At 40.2% G+C, this 23,625-nt stretch overlaps 1 protein-coding gene across 1 annotated transcript; it reads right to left on the bottom strand.

Moving 5' to 3' along the window:
* Positions 1–1,774: 1,774 nt before the first annotated feature.
* On the bottom strand, positions 1,775–23,567 carry NCAPD3 (non-SMC condensin II complex subunit D3). Its single transcript, XM_072425931.1, has 34 exons — positions 23,431–23,567; positions 22,253–22,407; positions 21,030–21,192; positions 20,520–20,704; positions 19,518–19,682; positions 19,239–19,300; positions 18,633–18,720; positions 17,435–17,568; positions 17,130–17,202; positions 16,264–16,389; positions 13,445–13,691; positions 13,151–13,219; positions 12,963–13,043; positions 12,761–12,834; positions 11,266–11,400; positions 10,531–10,751; positions 10,065–10,256; positions 9,870–9,970; positions 9,383–9,498; positions 9,102–9,203; positions 8,670–8,781; positions 8,440–8,583; positions 7,822–8,060; positions 6,627–6,706; positions 6,186–6,323; positions 5,973–6,106; positions 5,590–5,789; positions 4,920–5,030; positions 4,663–4,836; positions 4,271–4,419; positions 4,061–4,194; positions 3,889–3,957; positions 3,030–3,165; positions 1,775–2,834 (listed from the first exon to the last, which is right to left on the bottom strand). The coding sequence occupies exons 1-34, from the start codon at positions 23,495–23,497 to the stop codon at positions 2,741–2,743; spliced, it is 4,470 nt and encodes a 1,489-aa protein (XP_072282032.1). The 5' UTR covers positions 23,498–23,567; the 3' UTR covers positions 1,775–2,740.
* Between the last annotated feature and the right edge of the window lie 58 nt (positions 23,568–23,625).

Genomic DNA, 23,625 nt, shown 5'->3' with positions numbered 1-23,625 from the left:
TAATGGTTTTTAAGTGTTCTGTTTGATCTTTTAATAATTTTAATTTACTGGGTCTCATTGGTCAAAAAAGAAATGTTTTCTTACAATATTGAAATAGAAACAGTTGGGTACTAAATGCCAAAACAGATAAACCTTTAAAGATTGTGGTTCCTTTATTACAAAGGTTTGTTACCTTTTTTGGTATAGTTTATAATAAAACATGGTTTTCTGTTCAGTACTTGTGCCAGAGTGGAATATTTTTGTTTTGTGCATGCTTAGTGAAGCTGGGCCATGCAATAGGATAAATAAAAAAAAACTATAATTTCTGGGAGGATTCTGCACCCTGCAAGCCAAATGAATACACATTGCTTGGCAGAAATAAGCAATAATGGTACTTTGCTGCAGCTGCATTATTTGTGATGTAAAAGCCATGACTGCAGCATTTGCCTACAGAGGTCCCAGGCCAATATTAACCCAAACAGGTCCTCTTTCATAGATACTATCAAACCTTGGTATTTATAAGTTGCTCATCATGTGCTGATATGATCAGACTTTATGAACCTTTCACTGGGTTTAGGTCAATAACTAGGATGATAAAAAAGCCACCTCCTGCCTTTACTTTAAAGCTCTGTTGTCTTAACATACTATATACACTAAGGATGCATACACTAAGGTGCATAACAAGAACAGTGTTTGTGTTTTTTTTAAGATTACACGGTATAAAATTAGTCTAAAAATCCTTCTAATATATTATCCTATCCAGAGTACTGCCCAGTCCTTTTAGCCAGGCGCATCACCTGGCTGTTTTATGGTGGTTACCAAAGTTGGGGTCACACTACCCGCCTACAATTTCTTCCCACACAGCCTAAAGAAAAATTCTGGGTTCAACCACTGCTATCAAACAGTTTATACCCTTACTGAGCTGTATTGATATAGAGAAATGTACTTACCCTGGTGATGAATTGTTGCAGACAAACCAAAGTTAGTGTATATATATATACTAAAAGTACAAGTTCCATTCCTCATACAGAGCCTAAATGGATATTAGAAAGTGCACATCTCCAGCTGTGTTTTAAGCCTGGTCCATTTCACTGCACCATTCTAGGTAGAAGCTGCTAGAATAAAGGAAAACTGGACTATCCTAGGATCATATATACTCATAGGGGGATTTGTAATCCATTGTCTTTGATGGGGCAGCTGCTGTAATATGCAAGCAAAGTCATAACTTGTTGCAATGTTAAAATAAACTGTGTTAGGCCGCAGCTGACTAATCAAGACGGTACAAGGACATTAAATAGCACTGCTACTATCAAATTGACATGAAACCTAGCACAATAGCAAGGTGTCCTCCAGCCTATCACCACTCGTACCTTGCAAGAGGGTTTTGCTTCCACCAATGTGTAAAATGGGACAGAAACGCCAAAGTTTCAACGTATCTTGTGTTGTAGTTAAAGAGTTTTTCAAACTACTTTGTGATCATTATATAGCAGATACCATAATCCAAGTTTATTATTGAAATCCCCATAACTTTAAAGCACATTGCAGTGTGATCTGTTTATAGGCAGAGCTGCTGTAGATCTTCAGCATAGATATGCCCCCCATTCGGGTAAAACATAACTGTAGCTATAAAAATATGTACAGGCTGTTACTCCACACTGACAACTGCAAGCATAGGCAAGATGGTACAGCAAAAATGTACAGATAAAAAAAGTTCACATTGAACAGCAAGACATCACTACCACTCTAAATACAGGTAATACCAAAACTATAGTACAATATAGAAGCCCAGCAAGCCTTTCTGGATACAGTTTAATTTATTTCAATTCTTTCTTCATAATTAATCCTTTTAGGATGTTTAGCTTTAAGGCTACCAAGCACAGGCCATATTGTGACCCATGACTAGCACACAAACTTGTCAAAGAACATCATTTTTTTTTTTTTAGTTTTACTGAAGTTCCATTTAAGTTTAATATTTCAAAAGCTTTTTGTGTATTGTAGGTTATTTTTCAAGAAAACATTTACAAGAAATGTATAAACATTTTTAGTCCAGTGAAACACACAGTACATAGCAGGCCACTCTTTTACCTTGACCTTACAGGCCACTTACAGAAGTCTGCAGATGAACATGTATAAAAAAGGTAGCAGACACAGTTAAGCTATAAATTGAAGTGCAAAACAGAAGCAGCATTATACAGAGCTATATACATCCAGCAAGAATATAGGTAATACACACACATGAAGGTGATTTTAGTATGTCAAGTCTTTTGCTTAATAAACAGCTTAAAGCAGACCTAAACTCAACATTTTTACTTTACATAAAAGGGTAGACAACCCTTATGTGTAAGGGAAAAAAAAAAACAGTGCACCTTTCCGTCACAGGATACCAACATCACACATCCGGAGAGGCTCTGAGTGCTCCCTCCGTGCATGCCTGATTTGGGGCATCCCCCCCCACTAAGGGGAAAATTATGCCAATCTCACACATGCGCAGTGAGATCAGCTCTTTTTTTTTTCCCCTGTACAGCCGCTACATCACCTGATTTCGCAACCTGTGCAGTGCAAGATCAGGTGATGTAGCAAGAAGAGATTATTGAAGATGGCAGTGCCAGGACGAAATGGAATTCTAGCATGAGACGGGACAAGATCAAGGGAAGGTCCAGCACCATTGAGGGATCTGCAGGTTTAAAGGTGTTTTTTTTTTTTTTTTTTTTTTTTAATCTTTAGTTTAGTTCTGCTTTAAGCATATATACAATCTCCTATATTATGAGCGGAGTGAGCCTCGTCCTGAAGAGGGGTTACGTTTACGCCTTCGCTGAACTGGAGACTCTATGTTCCACTGTCTGGGTTGTGGCGCACTATAAAGAAAAACATAGTACAGTATTCAATCTGTATTCATCCTAGAAAGTGCAACATTGTATAGCAGTGATAATTTTTCATTAGATCTCCAGGGCGCTGGAGAAAATTTTAATAACCAGTAATTTATCTACAGCAATCAAAAGGTAAATCTGACTTTTAATCTTCAACCAAAGGGAAATAGTAAGATTACTTACGGCTTATCTGGTGACATCATACACAGGATATCTCTCTCTTGGTCCTGTGAAGCATTCATGGAGTTGTTAGAGGACAAGCTTTGGTTAGCGCTTATATAACTAACACCAGCTCCAAATGTGACGTTATTAATTGTTCCTAAAAAGAAAAAAATAATCTGAGAAATCTAGGATCTGAGCAAATTTATAAAATCAAAAGCATTGGTTGGAAACTGACCATATAGGTGAGATTGTAGATTAACTGCTGGTATAAGCGGACTACAAGATACATCTTCGGGTCTGCTCTTAAAAGCAGCAGCAGCTTCCTTCTCTCCCCCCAAACAAACCTTTAGTGTGTTGATAGCAATTTTTGGTTTCCAAACAGGTTGTGTAATCCTATACAAGTCTATTAGAATGCTTAGCTCACTTGAAGCAGGTCAAATGCACCTATCAAAAATTCTGATTGAACTTAGAAAAAACAATCTAGTACATCTGGATTGGGGGGAGACCAGGCCAGGCCCACTCTGACTGATGATCAGAGACCATTAAAGTGAACCAGTTGCTTAGCTCTGCATTGTTTGCACAGGTTTAACTTTGACATACACTGTCCCATGCCAGCTGTCCGTTTCTTATTTTAGCTGGCTCCCCGTTCATGCAATTTGCTGACTTCAGGAAGATTGCCCTGAAACCTGGAGTTTTCACATCAAACATCCAGGAAGACTTCAACACAAGTCAGCGTCAAGAAATAACAAAAAATGATATATAGAAAAGGTGGAAGATAAGGGTTAGAGGAATTTATATTTTCATGGTGAAAGATCTGCTTTAACAGCAGAATCCACACAACAAACTGCTACCTAAATCCTAACCTAAACAGTGTACTTACTGTCAGGTGTGCTGATTGCTCTACCCTCAAGGATTCCGCTGGATTGCTGGTCTGAACTACGGAAGGAAACTGTATAGGGATAAAATGTAACCATATTAATGATAGCAATAAAAGAATCTGTTATATATTCACTATATGAGATGTATATAAATGAAAGATGATTATTACATACCCAGCTTACTGTTCGTACTGTTGGAGGAAGGAGAAGAAGGCCGAGCACCAATACTTTTGCTCCTTGGCTTTGTATACCCTTCTGCCAGTTTTTTGGCAGAGTTGAGGATAGCCTGAGTGCTCAGAGACATTTGCCTGCAGGAAGACAAATTTTTTAGCACCAAATAACCTTGATCTGCCATGAAATAACTGTCAGGAACAGTAATGTTACCTGGGACGGGCCACCTGTCCAGCCAGAATGGCAATTCGGGGTGTTGCCAAAGGTGTTGGGGACGAACCACTACCTGCAGCCTCTTGTATGGTGGAAAGAGGGGAGCGGTGAGCATTTGGCGTTTTGGGAGATCCTGCAGGAGCAGAAACCTAAAAACAAAAGCACAAAAAGTAAGGTAAGAGAGGCAAACTTCAATCTCATTGATAAGATTTAGATTGTCTACTAAAACGGTTGGCGTGCAGATTTCATAAATGTAAAGGCTACAAAACCACAGACAAAATCTCTTGGTCATTAAATTGTGCCCAGTTTGCAATAAATGGAAATCATTATTATTATCCCTGTGATGTTCCAAGTACGTGTTTACTTTTCCAATATGCAGTTTGTCTGCTCACCTGTGGGCTGCTGATAACCACAGCATTGGTCATAGAAGTGGCCAATTCGTTCTCATTCTTCTCCCACTCCAACTGCTCCTCATACCTCTTCATGTCATATTCAATTTCTGCAGCCAGCTGCTTGTCAGCGGCAAAGAAATCCTTAATCTCATCCCGGTAATCCTGCATCATTTCCTATACAGAAAACACAGATACTCGTCATAAATCCTGCACCTCTACACACCCTCTGCTTGCTGGTTTTCTGCACAGCCACTTACCCGCAGGCAGTTCATGAGGTCCCTCACAGCGGGAATGCGCTGCTGCTCCAGAAGCCCCTTCAAAGAAGAGATGATGGGGATAATGTTCTCTATGAAGTTCTTCTTTTGAACCTGCAAGAGCCCAACATTAAAAAATTATGTTAGTGATTCTCCAAAGGCACGTAAGGTGTATACTAGATCAAGATGTTTAATGTTTTAATCAGATGTTTTACGTGTTATATAGAAAGTATATTAGATTTGGCCATTTTTTGATTCCACTTTATTTACATGTGTCCTACATAGAACAGTTAGGCTCTGCTTTAAAAATAAAATACATTACTAATTCATAGTTTGTCTTTTCACTACAAGAAGAGAATATGTCCAACCAATGCTATTCGGCAGTCTATGTTATCTGATCCCTTTTGCTCTTTATTACTGTTTTAGCTCACCACTTGTTACACACAGCCAGGAAATACACTTACTGGCTGATCACACCATATAGTAAATATGAATGAATGCTACTACTTGTTTTGGATAACTAGAAATATGACATTATCTAGTTCTCCATTTGAACATGGCTAGAGGAAAAATATTTTAAAAATTACATTTTTTAAAAAAAAAAGAATGGCCGCAAGCACCTTTTTTTTTGACTATATATTAATTTATAACATTTTAATATGAACTTTCTTACCTGCGAGATTAGCTTTTTCTGTGCGACCTGCATCACTGCATTGGCCATAGCCATCTCATCATCATCTCCTCCAATTTCTTCGCCAGGTTTGGACCTCATTGCTGACAACTTTATCTCCTTGCAGCTCATGATCTCAAAAATGTCAGAGAGTAAATCATTTGCTTCTATTTCAATTGGTAAAATGCCATCTACAAAACAAGCTGAGAAAAAAAAAAAAAGCACACATGAGACTGTAAATAAACTTTGATGGCCAGAGCCACTGATCTACGTCATGTGCTCAACCTGCCATATCTTTAGTAGAGTCATATCACAGTTTTATATATGGGGCCTTTCATTTCTGTCTGCTGGAGAATGCAGGTTATCCAGTTCTGGTCTAGACTTACCTAAAACATTTTGGCTGATCTTCGTGGTCAGATTAAACCTTTGCTCATCAGTAAAATGCTCAAGCAAAAATTTGTAGATCTTCATCCGTTTTTCTTTGTTCTCATTTCCCTTAAGCGAAAATAGTTTCCTTTCCCTGTGACAACACAACGGATTTAGAAGGAGCAAGAAAAAGTGATGACTGTTTTAGGGATGTAGAGACAAGGATCACTCACCTCTCCGTCTGCGAAAACTTGTTGTACTTCTCATGTTTTTCATAGCAATTAAAATGAAAAATGCACTCAATGAAATGCTGCGAGAACATGACAGGGTTTCTTTTTAGCAGGAGATGGACCAAACAGAACTCTGCAAATCTGCAACAAGTAAAAACAAAGCAAGGCTCTATAAAATGGTAATCATACAATCAAGATTCATAGTTTTACGTTAACACAATAACTCCTCAAAAAATGATACCATCCCAGCTAGTACTTATTGCTATAGCTTGTGGTACATTAGCTATCTTGCATAATTTGCAAACTTCACACTCAATTGTGTTCTTTATAACATTTTCATTTGGGATAAATCCCCACAACAAAATGCGCACTGTGAAATAGTTATACCCTAAAATTAGTGGTCTGTGAGGAAGTGCCTAATTACACTGTTGGTCTCTGACTTACTTGGCAATTTCTGGGTCTGGATCTACCAAGACACTAATAAAGTGAAAGAAAAGGGAACCTTTCCACTTTATAAACTCCTCCTGTGGAATGTAAGAGATAAATAGGTTTAAAAAAAAACATTGAACCACTCAACAGTTTAACAGTTGTTAATTATTCTTTTTTTTATTAGAAAAAAATGGGTTACTTCACATATATACAGACAGCCTCAAGGTAGCTCTAGACCAGTGGTCGCCAACCTTTTCGGTCCCGCAGACCACTAAAATCACCAGCTCCCGACCGCACATGTGCGGGGAGCGGGGTATCACTCAAGGGGGGGGGGAGAAACCTCCCCCAGAGTGACATTATGACATAACCCCACTCACTCTTCCATCGCAGATCTGAGCCTGCAATGGAAGAGTGGGCAGGTTGTGTCCAAGGACACAGCCTGCCCACTTCCCCGAACTTGGGAACTGTACTGGGGACGTGGTCTGCAGCTCTGGCCGGTGCGTCCCCCCATTGGGGCCCTTCTCCTGACCCCGCTCGGGGGTGCACCAGCCAGAGCCGCGGACCACTGGTTGGCGACCACTGCTCTAGACAGCCATTGCCAGACATCTGCTTTATATACGTCACGGTTTACAGGTAAAAGAGGCAGCTCCTGCCTCCTATTTGCTCTGACAGTAGTAAGCCATAGCTCCTTCCCAGCAGTCCCCATACAACAGTTTTTGAATGGGAACCACATTAGAAGAAAATGTATCTATGCAATATTAGAACTCTGGATTTTAGACACTGGATGTACTTTTAGTGAAGTGCACTTTTACACCCTGCTTTTTTCCTCCCCCTCCTTACCTGATGTTACCCACTCCACTCGACAGATACCTACTTACAGGGATCTTAAGGGTCACAGTCCTACCACATCTGTCAGCTGAAAGCCTTTGCCATTCAGACTTACACAGTACAGCCCAAAGACTTCTACAGTGTTGTGTTCAGAGGTGGTAGACAATCCCCATAGAGGTCTATGGAGCTGTACTAAGCAGGTAGTTGATTACTTGGTGGGTGTAAACAAATGTCAAGACTACAGTCCTTAGGATCTCAGTAATAGGCATCTGTGGAGGGGAAAGGATAAATGCAGGAGGTAAAAAAGCTTTTAGGCTTTTTTTCATTTACATTTGTCTACTCCAAAGTGTAGCTGGAGTTGCACTTTCACCAACATGATTACCTGCAGCAGGTTGGTAAGCATAATAAGGGTCTGTTTCCGAATGAATGGATCTCGATCTCTAAGACACACAGATACATTGGGGATGTATCTGTCCACCATAGTGGTGTAGCGGACACACAGATCACATATGACAATGATGACATTATTGCGGATAGCCAAGTCATGGCTGACTTCCAGTTCACGGGCGAGGGCCGGGATACATTTCTTAGCCAGATCCTCATGTTGGAGACATAGTTTACCTAAAAGAGAAATCATTCTGAAATTAATACAAAAATGGAAACAAATGAATGAATATTAATGAATGCTATTTAGCTGTTTCTTGGAAAAACTTATCTTTGTACATTGCATATTACACCAAGTGCAAGCAAAAAACAATCTAAGCACATCTCATGAAGTCAGCATCAACTCAGACAGATAAACAATGATCATGTCAAAAATGATCAGCCCCAAGGGTCTTGATGTGCATCTGTGGGCAAATAAATACTACAACTGCATACAGAACTTGGCAAGATATTTGTTGGCTAAAAAGGCAAGCGGCCAATACAAGGGTCAGTCATAACAGAACATGTCTAACAGGACTACTAAAAGAAAACTAAAAGTAAATGGTTTGTTTCTTACCAAGTGTAATAAAAGCATGAGCACGGACCAACGGTGGCATTCTGGAGCCTCTAAACTGGGAAATAGGTTGTGAGGATGGCTGGGACTGACTCTGAGACTGTGTCTGTGACTGTGGAACATCTTCGTTCTCCAAACCAACAGAATCTGAAAAAAAATAAACGTTTTTTTTTTTGAAGACCAAGCGAAATCTTTTCTGTGGGTCAAATTACAAAAATAAAAGGAAAGCTTACCCTGTTGCTCTGGCAGTGAAGCCAGTATAGACTGCACCAACAACAAGACCCGTTTCTCCACACGAGCTGGGCATAACTGGGCAGCATCTCCCAGGGTGAAGAGATATCGGACCTGTGTGGTGGGGATGAATCAGACATGGTTACACAAACCTGGGTTGTTCATAAAGAAAAACACAAATCTATCATAGGAGCTAATGTTCAGTAAAAACATATGACAAAAATTTCATTCAACGTTTTTGGGACTTGAGGTGACTTTCTTTAGGTGCTTAGCATGGATCTGCCCCTTACCATCTCCTTTTTGACAACACCATAATTGACAAGACAAGATTCTGAGTAACCACTGATCGGTCAAAAACAAACGGAATTCAAAAGGCATAATATGCCATTCACGCCTATTATTTTGCATAGAACAAGACAAACATTTAAGCTCACCATTAACTCATGATCAAACTGCTGGGTGTCTGCCATCACGATAGAGGAGATGTGTTCTTCACAAATGGAAACCAGATCGCCACAAACTTCATTTAGCAGAACCTAGCAATATCCGGGAAAATTTAGGGGAAAAGTCCACATTTCAGATAAAGGCAGATACAAGTCATTTCACAAATAAGAAGTGCATGAAATGCTGCAGGAGATAATTCTAGATGTCTTACAGCTTTCAGTGACATCAACACTGCAAAGAAACATTTTAAAGACTATAAACTGTCAATTACCTGGGCAGACTCAGGAGAGTCAAACTGCGCATAGCAGAGTTTCTGCAGGGACTCGATTGCTGGACTGATTATCTCAGGAGGAGATTTAAACTCCTTCAACCAAGACTTAATATGACCTGAAAAACAAAATGGATTGTGTAATGTACTTTTACTGTTTACAATTCAGCTCTATCCTGCCCACTCAGCACATAACTGCAATACATCTCCCAAGACACCTCTCAGTAATAAAGAAGCAATCAGAAGCGCCAAGAAATATAGTGGTGTAACGTAAAGTAATACTCTACTCTTGACTGTAGAGTCGAGTAAAACTTTTGAATATGTATTTTATCTGTTTATTTGGAAGTTCAGCAACACTAAACCATGTAAGGTCTGCTCAAATTTTTTCAAATGCGAAGCATAGTTAGGATATCAGTATGAAAGAAACGCTAAACAAGTCCCTGATAGAAATCAGAATCTAACCCTTTGTGTCTGGCACAATCCAACTTACCTATCAGCTGGGCTCTTGTATCTCCAGGCAGGTGTTTTGCAATGTGGCCAATTACACACAAGACATGGGCGGTAGTACTGCTGGAGGCTGCATCATTCTTCCTAGAGAAAGCCACATCAACCAATCAGAATTTGTCTTAAACAATATTGCCAGGATAGTCATCTTAATGAAGTGAATGCTAAGCCAACCACTTACCTGCTGATATCGTCCCATGTGTTTAGTATCTTTGTATAATCCAACTTTGGTGCAGATATGGCAACTTTAGCTAGCACCATCCAGGCTGGGGCAGCATGTTCTGTATCCGTGTGAGAGATCAAGTTGTTGATTAATGTAGAAGAAAATTTATCTTGCTTGGCCCATAAGTGAAATGCTTTAGTCAGGTAACGACTAGAAAGAGAAAAAAAATTATAGTACTACACTAAAGTTGCAAAGCTTCTAATATCAGCTATTTAGATACGTAAATACAAGCCATTATTTCCTACAAGCAACCATAATATTGAAAATCAAAAAAAAAAAAAAAAAAAAATTATGGTATCCATAAATCCCATCAACATTATAGGAGTCCGGAAAGCTCCAATGATGGGACGCAAAGGGTAGATATGTAGCAAGCCAATTTTTTTTTTTTTTTTCTGTGATGAATTCAGGAATTATATAGCCTTACCTGAGATCCTGGCATTCAGTAGTAAGGAGCTGCAAAAGGTCCCAGGTGAGTTTCTGTTTGTCGTCATTGTCCTTATAGTATTTGTAATGGCGGATGTTCTGAAGAATAAGCTGGTCCAAACACTCCAGTGTCTTCTCCTGAACAGAGGTTTCTGTGTCCAGCACCACAGGAACCAAACCCGTTAACCAGGCCTTCTGCACCAGAACATTCTTTGGCTGAGCCTAGAAGACACACAGCAAATGTAATTTTACTTATGCATCTGTGGAGGAGCTTAAACAACTAGAAAAAAAAATGTATTTAACTAGGAACTCCTCCTTTATCAAAATATATATCTATTGGTATCACATCAAAGCCTTAATGGGCGAGGATACAATATCCCCCTTCCACCCAAACAACTTTATATGCACATACCCAGACCACCACTACACCCCTCTGCATCTACCTTTGTCATAGCCACCAGCATAATACCCAATATTGGAGTCTAGAGAAAGGCAACATTATCCTCTACTCATTCAACAGTGTTAGGGCCAGCAGACCCAAACAGTGCATCATAGGAAGAGGTCACCTACTCTTCTATACTCTATAGCACTTTGGTATTTTGTGCCAGCTGCAATAGGAGCAGCTTAGGGATCACTGAGGAGGCAAACAGGGTGAGAGGCCAGCTTTACATAGTTACTTTATCATAAATGGGTAAAGTGATGGTGTTTTTTTCCAGAAGTCAAAACTAGCTCTTACCTGCAGAAGTTCTGTTAGAGAAGTCAGTGCTTGTTTACGCACTGACACAGCAGGATCTCTGCATCGGTCCTGAAGGGTGGTGAGCTCTTCAGAACCACATGGGATCAGATTATATTTCAGCATACTAACAAGGACCTAGGAAGAGAAAAAATACAAAGAGATATACTAGGGTACAAATTCTTAACCATCCCCTTCATAGGTTGCTGGGCCACAGTAATAATATGAGGTTGGCAAAGAACTTGGTTCATTTAAGACTTTCTCCTTCAGAGTTTTTAGGCAGTATGCCGATTTCAAGTCTTGTGTACTTTCATCCCTTGTTGTCTTTCCCCCAACATAAAAGGCTATTTTAAATCTTTAAAGGATATTGGGTTTCCATTATGTTTGCATCAGCCAAACTAGGAATTTAAAGACAGACAGCATTACCATATATATATTAAAGGAATTTATTTATTTTAGATGAGGCTTAATTTGCCTCATCATTGTTTAATGATAGGCTAAACTTCTGAGTACATTGCATACATTGGAATTATATGGAAACTTCTTGAATAATCATTTCTGTGATGTGCTGCCCTGTCGGTGGATCTGGGAGTATGCTTTCATTGCCCTGTGTTAATGTCAACTCCCAAGAAATTTTGAAGAAGCTGTTAGGATAAAATGTACCATTGATCGATTATATATCTCATTCAATCTTCTGAGGAAGCAGCTTTTGTCTGTGAAACATATTGAGGAAGAATTGAGATACATAAAAAAGTACTGGAGTGTTTTTAAGTTTTAATTGATTACATTTATTTTAGAATTGTCATAATAAAATGCATAAATTGTTTTAATATATTTGTGGAAATTCTGACTGCATTTAAAGTCCCTGTTTGGTTCATTTTTTTTCTTTAATAATATTTAACAGGTTTTAGAAAAGGACTTTAATTTTTTTGTGGCTGATGATAATGGAGCTTATCATTTATTCCCTTTAGATAAACATGGGGCTAAATGTCACATCCGTTGCATAGCGCAACTACTGCAGCATCTGATTACATGTGTTTCAGGACAACTGCCTTAGACTGCAGGCCACTCATTGAGACACCCAGGCATGACGCTGCCTAGAACAAGGACAAAAAAAAATTACAGGGCTTAGTTATAAACAGCACAGCTTGAAAAGAAACTGCTTAGTTATATTGGTCAACCATCAGCCCAGATATAAAGGGATAAAAGTTATAGTGAAAGTATATCCTTCCTAAAACAGAATTATTACGCTGCATGAGCAATGGAATAAATTTAAAAAAAAGGAGAGATCTGCAGAAAAAAGTTAGGGCTGGAGTTATCTTTAAAATGCACCCATTATTGATGACAACACATCAAATAAATTAGTACAAGCACAACAACTTTATGAAATAAAAATAATTATAAAGGATTGAGATACTAGCTAATGATAACCATTAACTAAACAGTTTGGGTGAATTGGTCTTCATTTAAAAAAAATGGGACAAAATATCATTTTTACCTGGAGAGCCGACTTCCTGACATTTGTCTTCTCATCTCCAGCTCTTAATCTGAGTGTTGTCAGCATTTCTTTTCCTGTAAAAAGATAAAGGCAGTGTACACCAAAAGAATGTAAAAATACAGCTGTTTACCTGGAACAGAGATCTAAAACAACAGGGACAAGTAGTAAAATGGAAATGAAGTTAATGGAGCAAATAACTCACCATCAGATCCTAGCGAGTCACCAGCCTCTGTTACTTCAATAGTCCGCATGACACCAATTGTTTTGCGGACATGACTAGAGGCTGGAGAGAAGGATTAAGGAATTAACATTAGCAGTGCAAATGTACAAAACAGGCAAAAGATGGTTTGCCCATCACAAAAAAAGTCTAAAAGGGTTTTTATTTCTCACCTTCTGAGCCATTGACTATACTTTCTGAGGTAAGGTGCACATTGGTACCAGACATTGTCCGGCAACTACCTGTAAGAAGAAAGCAATGTGAACATCTACAACATGACAATAAACCTTTTTTTATGGTCAGATGAAGCAACAGAAAGCCAATGCTTGACATGGTATGCGAGTGAGTAAGCAGGAAGCGTGGAAGAGACAGACAAAAAACAAATTTCTGGCAAAATAAAAATCCCCCCCCCCCCCATTACTGACCAGTGCCAAGTACCAACTTTGTCATGACCTGTGTATACTTACTGCCCTGCAGAAGTTCATAAACGCCTTCAGAAACAGCGTTCTTCTCCAGGAACTGAGCCAAGCAGGAGAGGGCTTTACTACGAACGGTAGGGGCCTTGTCTGAACAGCGGCTGAATATGAATGTCTGAATCAAAAACTTGTGCTGAAGAAATTTTAGGTCATCTTGAGGGAATGAAGAATCTCCCACTCTCTCCGGCAGCTCCAGCAGAGCGACTGCTGCATCTAGAGCAAACACCCTGTATGAAATCTAAGAAGGTACAAAACTGAAGAATTAACATCAGTTGATAGTCAACATATTTTCAGCTTCAGTTGGAGAAAGAAGTTCCTATACCCCTACAGTGCTCAACCCAGAAATTTTTTTAAGCCGGGTGGGAAGAAATTTTTGGTGGGTGTATTGTATTGTGACCAAAGTCTTTGGTAACCACCCAAAAACAGCCGGGTGGGTGCTAAAAAGTGCCGGGTGATGCGCCCAGCTAAAAGTGCCTGGGGAGAACCCTGCCCTAATGCCATGCTCAGCAAATACCACAAGTAATGAATTTAATTTCCTCACTAGCTCATATTGCCTTCTTTTGACATAAACCCATCGAGCACATAGATAGGCCAACAACAAGGGGCAAGACAAAGCTCGAGATGCTTCAGACTAGCTTGGAATTGAGGGCTCCCATGGTGCTTTGCAAAGCTGGAGATACCTGCAAACACCAAAGGTTCAAAGACAACATAAAGTAAATACGGGTGCCTGTTCAATTCATGGCTATATTTACTAATGTCTAACCCAGAACAGTCCATGTCACCGACTCCTGTGATTCGTTACAGAATTTTGAGGAAGAGGAGGGGATAAGGAGACTAATGAACTTTGTTTTAAATGTTTCAAGTAACTCATCTCTCAGACCTAAAAAGAATATACTTTTCTATATAAATAGGTTTTTATAGTTGCACATTCAAAGGAACCCTGTATCTAACTGCAGAGTTAAAACAAATAATTGATACCATTTTTTGTGCTTTATTATTTGATCTATTTATGTAAAATTATTCAATAATACATTTAGCCAAAAGAAACCCCTCGCTTCTTCCATTTCAAACCTTCCTCTTACTTGAAAGCAGACATGATGGCATGATCTGGTCTAGGGAGGGTTAAGGGACTAATCTTTAACTACAGTTTTTCTTTTTTGTTTAAAAAGTGGAGCTCTTTTAAGAATAATATTGTTGTTATGTATTGTGGCATGTCAGAAATGTTTTTATGCACACTTGAAAGTGCTGAAAGATCCAATCTTACACCTCCATAATTGACTATACCCCTTATTTAACCCCCCCTAGCGGTATTCTTGAGGGGTGGATTTTACACGCTAAAAGCGGTAATCCCAAATAACACTTGGGGTCGCTAAAAACATTAAAAAAAACACCTTGTTCCGTTGGCGTCCCCAGGACACGTCTTCTTCCTTCGATCCTCAGCCGGCAACTAAAGAGACAATCTCCAGGGTTTCCCGGTGACAATGATGCATGCGTCGGGGGCAGGAGGAGCGGTGGGAAATTCAAATAATTTTGGATTGGATTCAATACAAAATAGCTGTATTGTGTCCAATATAAAGAAATCTTTATAATATATATATATATATTTTAGACATGCTACTGTAAAATTAAATATTACAGGTTTCACTTTTTTTTATTAAAGTTTATTATCAAATTTATTAAATATTGGAGATATTTGAGAGTTATGCCTAAGAATTATAGGCCTACAATGTAAAATAAATTTCCATGCAAAAGATTTTAACGCTTTTTGCTTGAAAATACAGACAGCATTAGAACGTCAGGGGGGTTAAACACCATATCCTCAGTAAAAGCTTGGCATCTGTAGAAGCTGATGTCAAACTCTTTGCTTTCCCTCTTTATACGTTTTATATTTCCTGAGAGGTTTCTACAGTCAAAACACACCAACTTTCTTTTTTATTTAATTTCTTTTCATGACTGCCATGTCGAGCAACCCAGAGGCCCTGGACCTAGATGCTTCATATGAAGCTAGACAAAGCAGATTTGATATACTGTCCATAGGACATCCCCTCCTATTGTGTGTTACTTCCCCCACCTCCTAGATTGTAAGCTCCTTAGGGCAGGGTCCTCTCCTCCTGTGTCACTGTCTGTATCTGTCTGTCATTTGCAGCCCCTATTTAAAGTACAGCGCTGCATAATATGTTGGTGCTAAATAAATCCTGTTTCTTAATAATAATATTAATAATAATAGGATTAAGGCCTTAACTCAAGCTATATAAAGAGTTATTAGCATTTAGCAAAGTCATAAGAATTTATTTAGGTCTTGTTCCCATAGTGACAAAGAAGAGAAAATCAGGCTTAAAATAACCCTTTACATATACAAGCCAGAAAAAAATGAATCACAGTTAACAGACGCTAGGAATGGTCTCTCTTTGCCATGAGTTACTATTTGTTTTAAACTATGGTCTAAATTCAGAGCAGACCTATATCCACTTATAGTTCTCGCTTGCTAGCACTATGGCAGAAAAAAATGTTGTAGGGAGCATGGTTATCAGCATTGCCACTTGTGATTCACATGTCTGCAGCAAAATAATCAGCACTTGGCTATACTTAGTTCTACCCACCGCTTTCAATATCAACAAGACCACCTCTGTGGCTCTCCAGCACAAATGGAGGAGTTAAAAGGATGTTCTCTGTTCTCTTGTCATATAGTAAATGGGTTTGATAACATGGCTAGACTGGTATACAAGTATTACTTGTCTTAAAAAAATAGGTAGAAAGGCAGAATGATGTGGCTTCAGCTATTCTGGTATTATAGCATTTTTGTAGGTTACCTTTGAGTTCCTGGAGTATTTGTATAGCCAGTCTATAAATGATGCATATTCTGTATTGGGAAGGCAGTCTTGTAGTTTCAGTAAAGTTTGTGCAGCCGACAGACGATATTCTGATTTATCAGGACACTGTTGGGGGGAAAAAAACAGTTTAATGCAATGGCAGTAAAATGAAGATGATGCAATAACAATTTTAAAGTCCAATTGACCTTTCAGTTTAAATCAAGTAAAATACATTCTAAATTAAAACAAATGAAATGTCTTACAGTTTGTTTCCTTAAGAAAGCAGCCTTGTCAAAGTCTGTCCCCTGCCCAGTGTGCTGCAGAAAAAGACCCTCTCTGAAAGCAGTGGTCTCCATGCTCCGCAAAAAAAGCAGAAGAATAATGTTTACCCATTACAGAGATATAGGACCGACTCAACAAGATACATTGCACGAAGACCATTGCTTTTCCTTTTTGTGACATGCCGTCATGGCTTTTTCACTCAAGACTTGCTGCTTTCTAAAACGAACTTTAGGATTTTGACTCTCTTATTTTGATGCACTTGATGTGCACTTGCATTTTGATGCAACAAAACTGAGCTGTGCATGCACAGCAAAGTGTATGATGCCGGGAAGAGGTGAGCTATAAGAGCTTGTGCAGAGCAACATGTATACTTTATTTCTAACTGGCATTCTGGCTGCAAGATAACACTTTGCTAACCCACTGTCTTAGTACCACATTAGAAAAACAGACACGCTTGATTGATAAAAAATTTGGGCCAGTAACCACTGCAATAACTTACAGAATTGTTCTCTTATCTAACCAAACAAAAAACCCATTGCTGTTAGTTTCTTGCTCTTTGCAGTGTTTAGGCTGTAAGGTGTTACCTTGGCACAAATGTGTTGTAATAGAATCAGTAGAACAGGAAGAGCCATTTCCTTCAGCTTGTCCACAAGAAAACTGTTGAAAAGAAAAACAAAATACATTGACATATTGAGTATAAACAGGCAATACGCATACATCCTATTCTTATTTGGGACCAGGAAACCTTAATGAAAAACTATAGAGAAAATGTAAAAAAAATCCCTGTATTAGCAGTTTGAAGATCTGGAGGGTAGCGGGTTTGCATCTTTTTTCTAGACTAGAAATTGCCCTCATATAATGCTTGAACTAATTAAAAGTTTCTTCATACCAGGCAAACTGAACAGCATGATCCCTTGCGCTGGTCACAGCAGCATTGATTGCAAGCAGGGAAGGGTTTGTTCCGGGCCCTCCTTTAACCATCAGAATGACGCTGAGGAGACGTTGGAAAAGCCGTCGAAGGGACTACAAGAAAAACAACATATGAGAAACTATGTTGGCAAAATTACACACCACTTCCTGTGCCCAGTGCTTTGCTATGAACACCAACAGAACCATTTGCTAAAGAAAACGTTGCACCATCATGGTAACTGTGTTGAAAAATAACCAATTTCACTTCCATTGCCATTTAGAGTTAGAGTTAATGGTGTCACAACTCACATCTATAATTGACTATTTTTATCTGTTGATATTTAGCAGAAGTGACAAAACTGTCCCCCCTATCTTTCTTTACCAACAATACAAAATCTGTTCAATAGCTCTATTATGCTTAGCCTAACCCTTAAATTGAGCTCTTACCGTTTACCCTCCACATCTGAAACCTACACTACTAAACCCCCTATGTTGAATATTACTCTGTCCTGCACTGGGATTTTGACAGCAGAAATAAAATAGATCCTTCACATATTTAAGGCCACCCAAAGCTATTGTATGAGGACAACCCCAGCTCCCCAGGTGCCCTTCCCTCTTTTTCCGTACCCCCCCTAATCTGGTTGCCTACCCATGTCACAGCACTCTGTCTGTCTAACAGCTTTTTCACAATTGTGCCTCCCATATAGATACCAGGGCTTGCCAACACAGGTAATCCTTGTATCTAAATGGTAAACACATAAATCACATTACTGCCAGGGTTTGATATTGACACTAGGTCCAAGGCCTCCTTCCCTGGGTAGATACAAGAGAAGGGCCTTGATAATCTATATAATTTTGTCGCCACGAGTTTCGATTGGGAATCATTATTGTACTGCTCTTGCCACTGTGTACAATGATTTATATGTTTTGACTGTCTTAATCCCAATATTTTGTATATTCACCTGGTGATATCCTGGTGTTATTGCCCCACCGTTTTCTGGTTTTTATATGTGACAGGTGTTCATGTTATGTATCCCCATGATTATATTCCTCTGTTCAACCCCCCTACCCCATACCCTTTCCCCAAAACTTTCTAAATAAAGTTAAAAAAAAAATAGATCCTACAACCTTACTATAGTGACCATTTTAAGAAGCTGAATCTATGCATGTAAACACACCTGATTGCTTTCACCATGGTTAGGTTGACAAAGCAACCACAGGCCATGGTATACCAGCTCCGGCACATAGCTCATTCGATTAAGACTACTACAAAAGGGGGAAAAAAAAGTTAGAATGTAAAATGTAACAAACATGCAAATGGGTAACAACTATACAAAATGCAACATTTCTTGATTTAAGAGTAAACCTGTAGAGAATAAAAACAGGATACGATTTGTCTTTTTCAAACACAATAAAAATCAACAGTGTACTGTAGGCTTATGTATTTTTCACAGCATTAAGGGACCTTTGGCTTGGACTTCCATCATGTAATATTGTGTTCCTAATACAGGCCGGGCAGTATACAGTGTTCAACCCAGCTGGGTGGGTAGAAATGGCAGGAGGATAGCAGCCCCGGTATTGTGACCCAACTATTCAGTAACCACCCAAAAACAGCCCGGTGGTTACCGAAATGTGCTGGGTGGCGTTCCCAACTAAAAGAAGTTGAAGAGAACACTGGTATATGACTATAATACAGTTAGCAGCTTGATTAGATTTTAGCTGTCGATACTCATCTAATCCGTGTAAGAAAAGAACTTCGGAAATATCAAGAAATATTAACTTACTTGGACTCTGAAAATGACAATTCATGGGGCACGGTCTCGAAACTAGTCAAGTTTATGAATATCTGGGAAAAGAGAAAGGTGATTTTGGTTATGTCAATTGTCAAAATGTTGTAATTCATTTTAAGAAGGCATACCTTAATGAGCAACAAAGGTAATAAAAGCTTGACTCAAATTCTGTTTCCTTGAAAGCATTTACAACTTACACACCCAAAATATACAAATAGTAACCTGTAAACAAACTGGCTTGCCCCAGTAAAGAATGGTAAAGGTTCTTCTCACCTGCATACAGTGCAGCATGCTCTGCTGCTTGTCCTTCAGGGAGAACTTTGGCAAAAGGCGCAAAAAGTTTTTCAACAGAAGGACAAGGCCATCTCGGAGGTTCATGAGATCTCTGTTAGAGAAATAGACTTCTTCTTCCGATTCCTCTTCAGATATATCATCCAGCTAAAATATAAAACAAATATAAAAGAATAAAGCTTTACAATCCTTGTCCTGGGGTGAAAATAATCCCTAAACATTCTGTATCTACAGAGGAGAACTTTTATCACCCTAAGACTGAGTGTCAGCACTATATAACACCCTAGAGCAATGTTTCTCAACCAGGGTGTCTCCAGAGGTTGCCAGGGGTTCCTTGAGTAATTTGTGCCATTCAGGTCAGTACCACGAACATCAATAGCTTTTAGACGATCTGCAAAGATGACAGCCTTTCTACTGGCCATAAATGTAAAAGGCATTGATCTCAATGACCACCATGCCAATATACTATGAGCTGTGGATATAGTATTTATAGTAGGGATTCTCTGAAGACCTGAACTTTATTTAATAGAGTAGCCAGTGTTGAAAAGATAGAGAAACGCTGATCTAGGGCATTGGTCTCCAACCTTTTCGAACCTAAGGACCAATAAACTTATGGGCTCTGGACCGTGCATGAGCGGGGAGTCGCGTGTCACTCAAAGGGGAAAAAACCTCTCCCATAGTGACGTCATGATGCCAGAACCCGCCCACTCTCCCATCACAGGTCTGAGCCTGTCCAGAGACACAAAGCATCCACCACCCTGACCCTGCGATCTGCACAGGAGACCATCAAAATTTTCTCGTGGACCACTGGTTGGCGACCACTGATCTAGAGCATAAAATATCTGGTGCACACTATGAATGCTATGAAAACACTTTATTTCTTTTGTGGATATATGTACAGACAATCTTTTCAATAAGACAAAAGCATATAAAGCTATGGATTTCCGCTTAATATTTTGAAAGTATCTCCATCAGTAGCATTACCTCTTCCTCATCTCTACGCACAGGCCTGGAACGCTTTCTTCCTCCACGATTGTCTCCTTGAGAGCTTTTCACAGTGTCCTTTTTCCTTTTGCGGCTGGAGTCAGGGTCCTGTGGCCAGCACTTCTCCAGGGTGCTCACGCATTTATCAAACAGGACGGGGTGAAACATCTGGTTGGCGACACTGCCTGCAATAATAAAGAAGTAGAAACATGAAAGGAGAGTAGAGGTTTATATTAATGCCTTACTCTCAGCTTTTTTTTTGGAGCTTACACAGGGCTGAGGATTCTCCTCCCACCCACTTTGACAACGCTGTGCCAGTCTTGCAAAAATGCTGTCACAAGACTGGAAGAATAACAAACCATGAGCTCCCCTACACCAGAAGTGCAAAGTATTTTCTGTGCTCCTGCCAGGTGAACAGAGCAATAATCTGTGCAGTAGGCAGGAGGACAAGGGCATGAATTTAGCAACCAATGTCTCAAAATGTACAGTGTGTGTGAGACAAACACTTACCGGGTATCTCCAGAAGAAGGAAGTACAGGCCAGCTGCGTGCAGTGCCAAAGACTTTTGCATAAACCCAGACTTCTTATTCTCTCCAACGTGGACAAAATGGTAAAGGACAGCCACCAGGGAGTTACGGCAAATCTCATTCTCAGCAAACAAAGCCCAGACGCTCTACAAAAACAGAAACTTTTATATACAATGACAATACAATGATATTAAAAGCAAGTTGCTTATTAAACTAATGCCTCAGTATATGTATAGGCTTTGACTCTTGAACCTCTAAAACACTGAGTTATGGACCTGGGACAAGTATGCAGATAAGATATTCAACTATCCTGACTGGTATATTTCGAATTAACCTGCAAGCAAGCTCATATTTTTATAAAATCATAAGAGCAGTGAAAACTCTCAACAGCCTATTTAAGGTAATTATTATTAAACAGGATTTATATATCACCAACATAATTTGTAGCGGTGTAAATAGGGGTTGCAAATGACAGACAGATACAGAAAGTCACACAGGAGGGGGGGAGGACCCTGCCCTAAAGAGATTACAATCTAGGAGGTGGGGGAAGTATCACACAATAGGAGGGGGGATATTGAATGGTTGGTGAATAGTGAGGGTGAATAGTAAGAGGGGGAAGACCATTCCAGAGAATTGGGGAATTGCACATTATTTTAAAATTCTGCTGCAATTTATAGGCAAACTCTTAACCAGGGGTCACATCCCATGGTAAGGCTGTGGTTGCTAATCCTTATGATATCAGAAAGAAGAACTGTGATATGCTCAGCTGGAGATTGGCAAAAAAAACAGCCCGTAACCCCCAAAACACACTTGTGCCAAGTCTCCAGCTGCTCCTATCACAACTAGTCTAAATAAAATCATTGAGAGCAACTCCGGGGATTCTAGAGTTAGGTAAATAGGACCACCGGATCCTTCATGTAAACACCGAGCCGGTGCACAGAGTAAGAAAAGTGCAGAGACCAGACTCAACATTCATCACTGTAAGAATTAATTGTTTCACAGTTCCTAAACCTACAGAGTTCAGCCATCGTTTTCCCTGTTTTTGTGTTTTTTTTATATGTCAATATTTAAAAATTGTCATACCCTGGCCACAGTTCTATATTAAAGCTAGTGGGTCACATATCGTGCGTCAGGATCCTCGATACCATATACAGGGAAAGGAACATCACATCCTCCAACTTGCTGCACAAACAAGTTATAACTTACCCGTGTGTTCTCCTGATCTGCAGAAGCAAATGGCAGCAGACTATCATACAGGTTGGTAAATGCTTCCACTCCGTGTTCTATGATCTCAGCCTCCACTCTTGGATCCAGTGGTTCCGTTTCCGTGAATTCCAGCTCCCAGACTGAATCCACCCATGCTGAAAACAGAAGGTAAACATCAAAAGATTTTCTACAACAATTATAATTAAAGCATACTGGGAATAGGGGAAGACAACCCTCCATGATGGACTGGAAGCAGAGGTGTGCACCCCCATATCATACTGGGGGCTGGCACTGGAAGAAGAGGTCCATGAGCTCCATGGAGTTTGGAAATTGAGATGTCCATTCACGCCCTATACTGGGACTAGAAGCAGTGGGGTACCTGAATGCTGGGATTTCAAGGAGCGTGCACCATATACCTGCACTGGAAGGAGAGGTGTCCATGATAGCCACCCCCCCCCCCCGGACTGTTATGAGAGGTAACTACCCCCCTCCTCAAACTGGCAGAAGAGTCCATGAATGTTGGGACTGGAAGAAGAGGGGTGAACCCTATAATAGCACTTGAAGAAATGTTTATCTTCCCCCAACACCATCATAACGGAAGAAGATGCATATGAGCTCCATGATCCCCCCAACGCTAGCTTTGCAAACTGAGGTGTCCATTCACCCTCCATACTGGAACCAGTAGCAGAGAGGTCCCTGAATGCCACGACTGGAAGCAGAGTTCTGCATGATCCCCCCACCCATGTTGAGATTGGAAACAACCCCAATCCCCCTCTTCCCCAAAAGCTGGGGACTGGAAGCAGAGGGGGCCCCTGGATGTTGAGGACTGGAAGCAGAGGGGCCCCTGGATGTTGAGGACTGGAAGCAGAGGGGCCCCTGGATGTTGAGGACTGGAAGCAAAGGGGGGCCATATTTTTGGGACTTGTAACAGAGGGGGGTCCCCCAGATTCTGAGGACTGGAAGCAGAGGAGGGGTCCCCAGGATATTGGGGACTGGAAGCTGAGGGGGTGGTCCCCAGGTATTTGGGACTGGAAGAAGAGGGGGTCTCATATTTTGGGGACTAGAAGCAGAGGGGGGTCCCCAGATGTTGGGGACTGGAAGCAGAGGTCCCCCCTTCCCTATAGCAGAACTAAAACCAGACATGCTCCCTCAGACTGACTCTGCACACACGAGCTCACCTCTCTTTAGGCTCCGCAGCCCGAAGCGGCCCAGAGCCTCCAGCACCACCGCCTCCTTGTCAGCCATCACCCAGTCTTCACAACCTCTCCTTCGTTAGACGGACAGCGCCAAAACCAAACACAAATCAACCAACCAGCGTGCTCCCTTCTGAAACGTCATCATCGACTGCCAGGATTCATCTCTGAGTCTACAGC

This window comes from Pyxicephalus adspersus, chromosome 11, assembly GCF_032062135.1.
Source record: "Pyxicephalus adspersus chromosome 11, UCB_Pads_2.0, whole genome shotgun sequence".
Lineage (NCBI taxonomy): Eukaryota > Metazoa > Chordata > Amphibia > Anura > Pyxicephalidae > Pyxicephalus > Pyxicephalus adspersus.
Note: the sequence above shows the minus strand (reverse complement) of the source record. Positions and strands in the feature narration are given on the sequence as shown.

Bases quoted from the DNA above. Each gene is read 5' to 3' on its own strand.
- NCAPD3 (XM_072425931.1), bottom strand. From the start codon at position 23,497: ATGGCTGACAAGGAGGCGGTGGTGCTGGAGGCTCTGGGCCGCTTCGGG. The intron at 20,705-21,029 runs GTAAGTGTTTGT...TTATTATTGCAG, and splicing joins CCTTCTTCTGGAGATACCCG to GCAGTGTCGCCAACCAGATG. The intron at 18,721-19,238 runs GTAAGTTAATAT...CCCCTTTTGTAG, and splicing joins TTGTCATTTTCAGAGTCCAA to TAGTCTTAATCGAATGAGCT.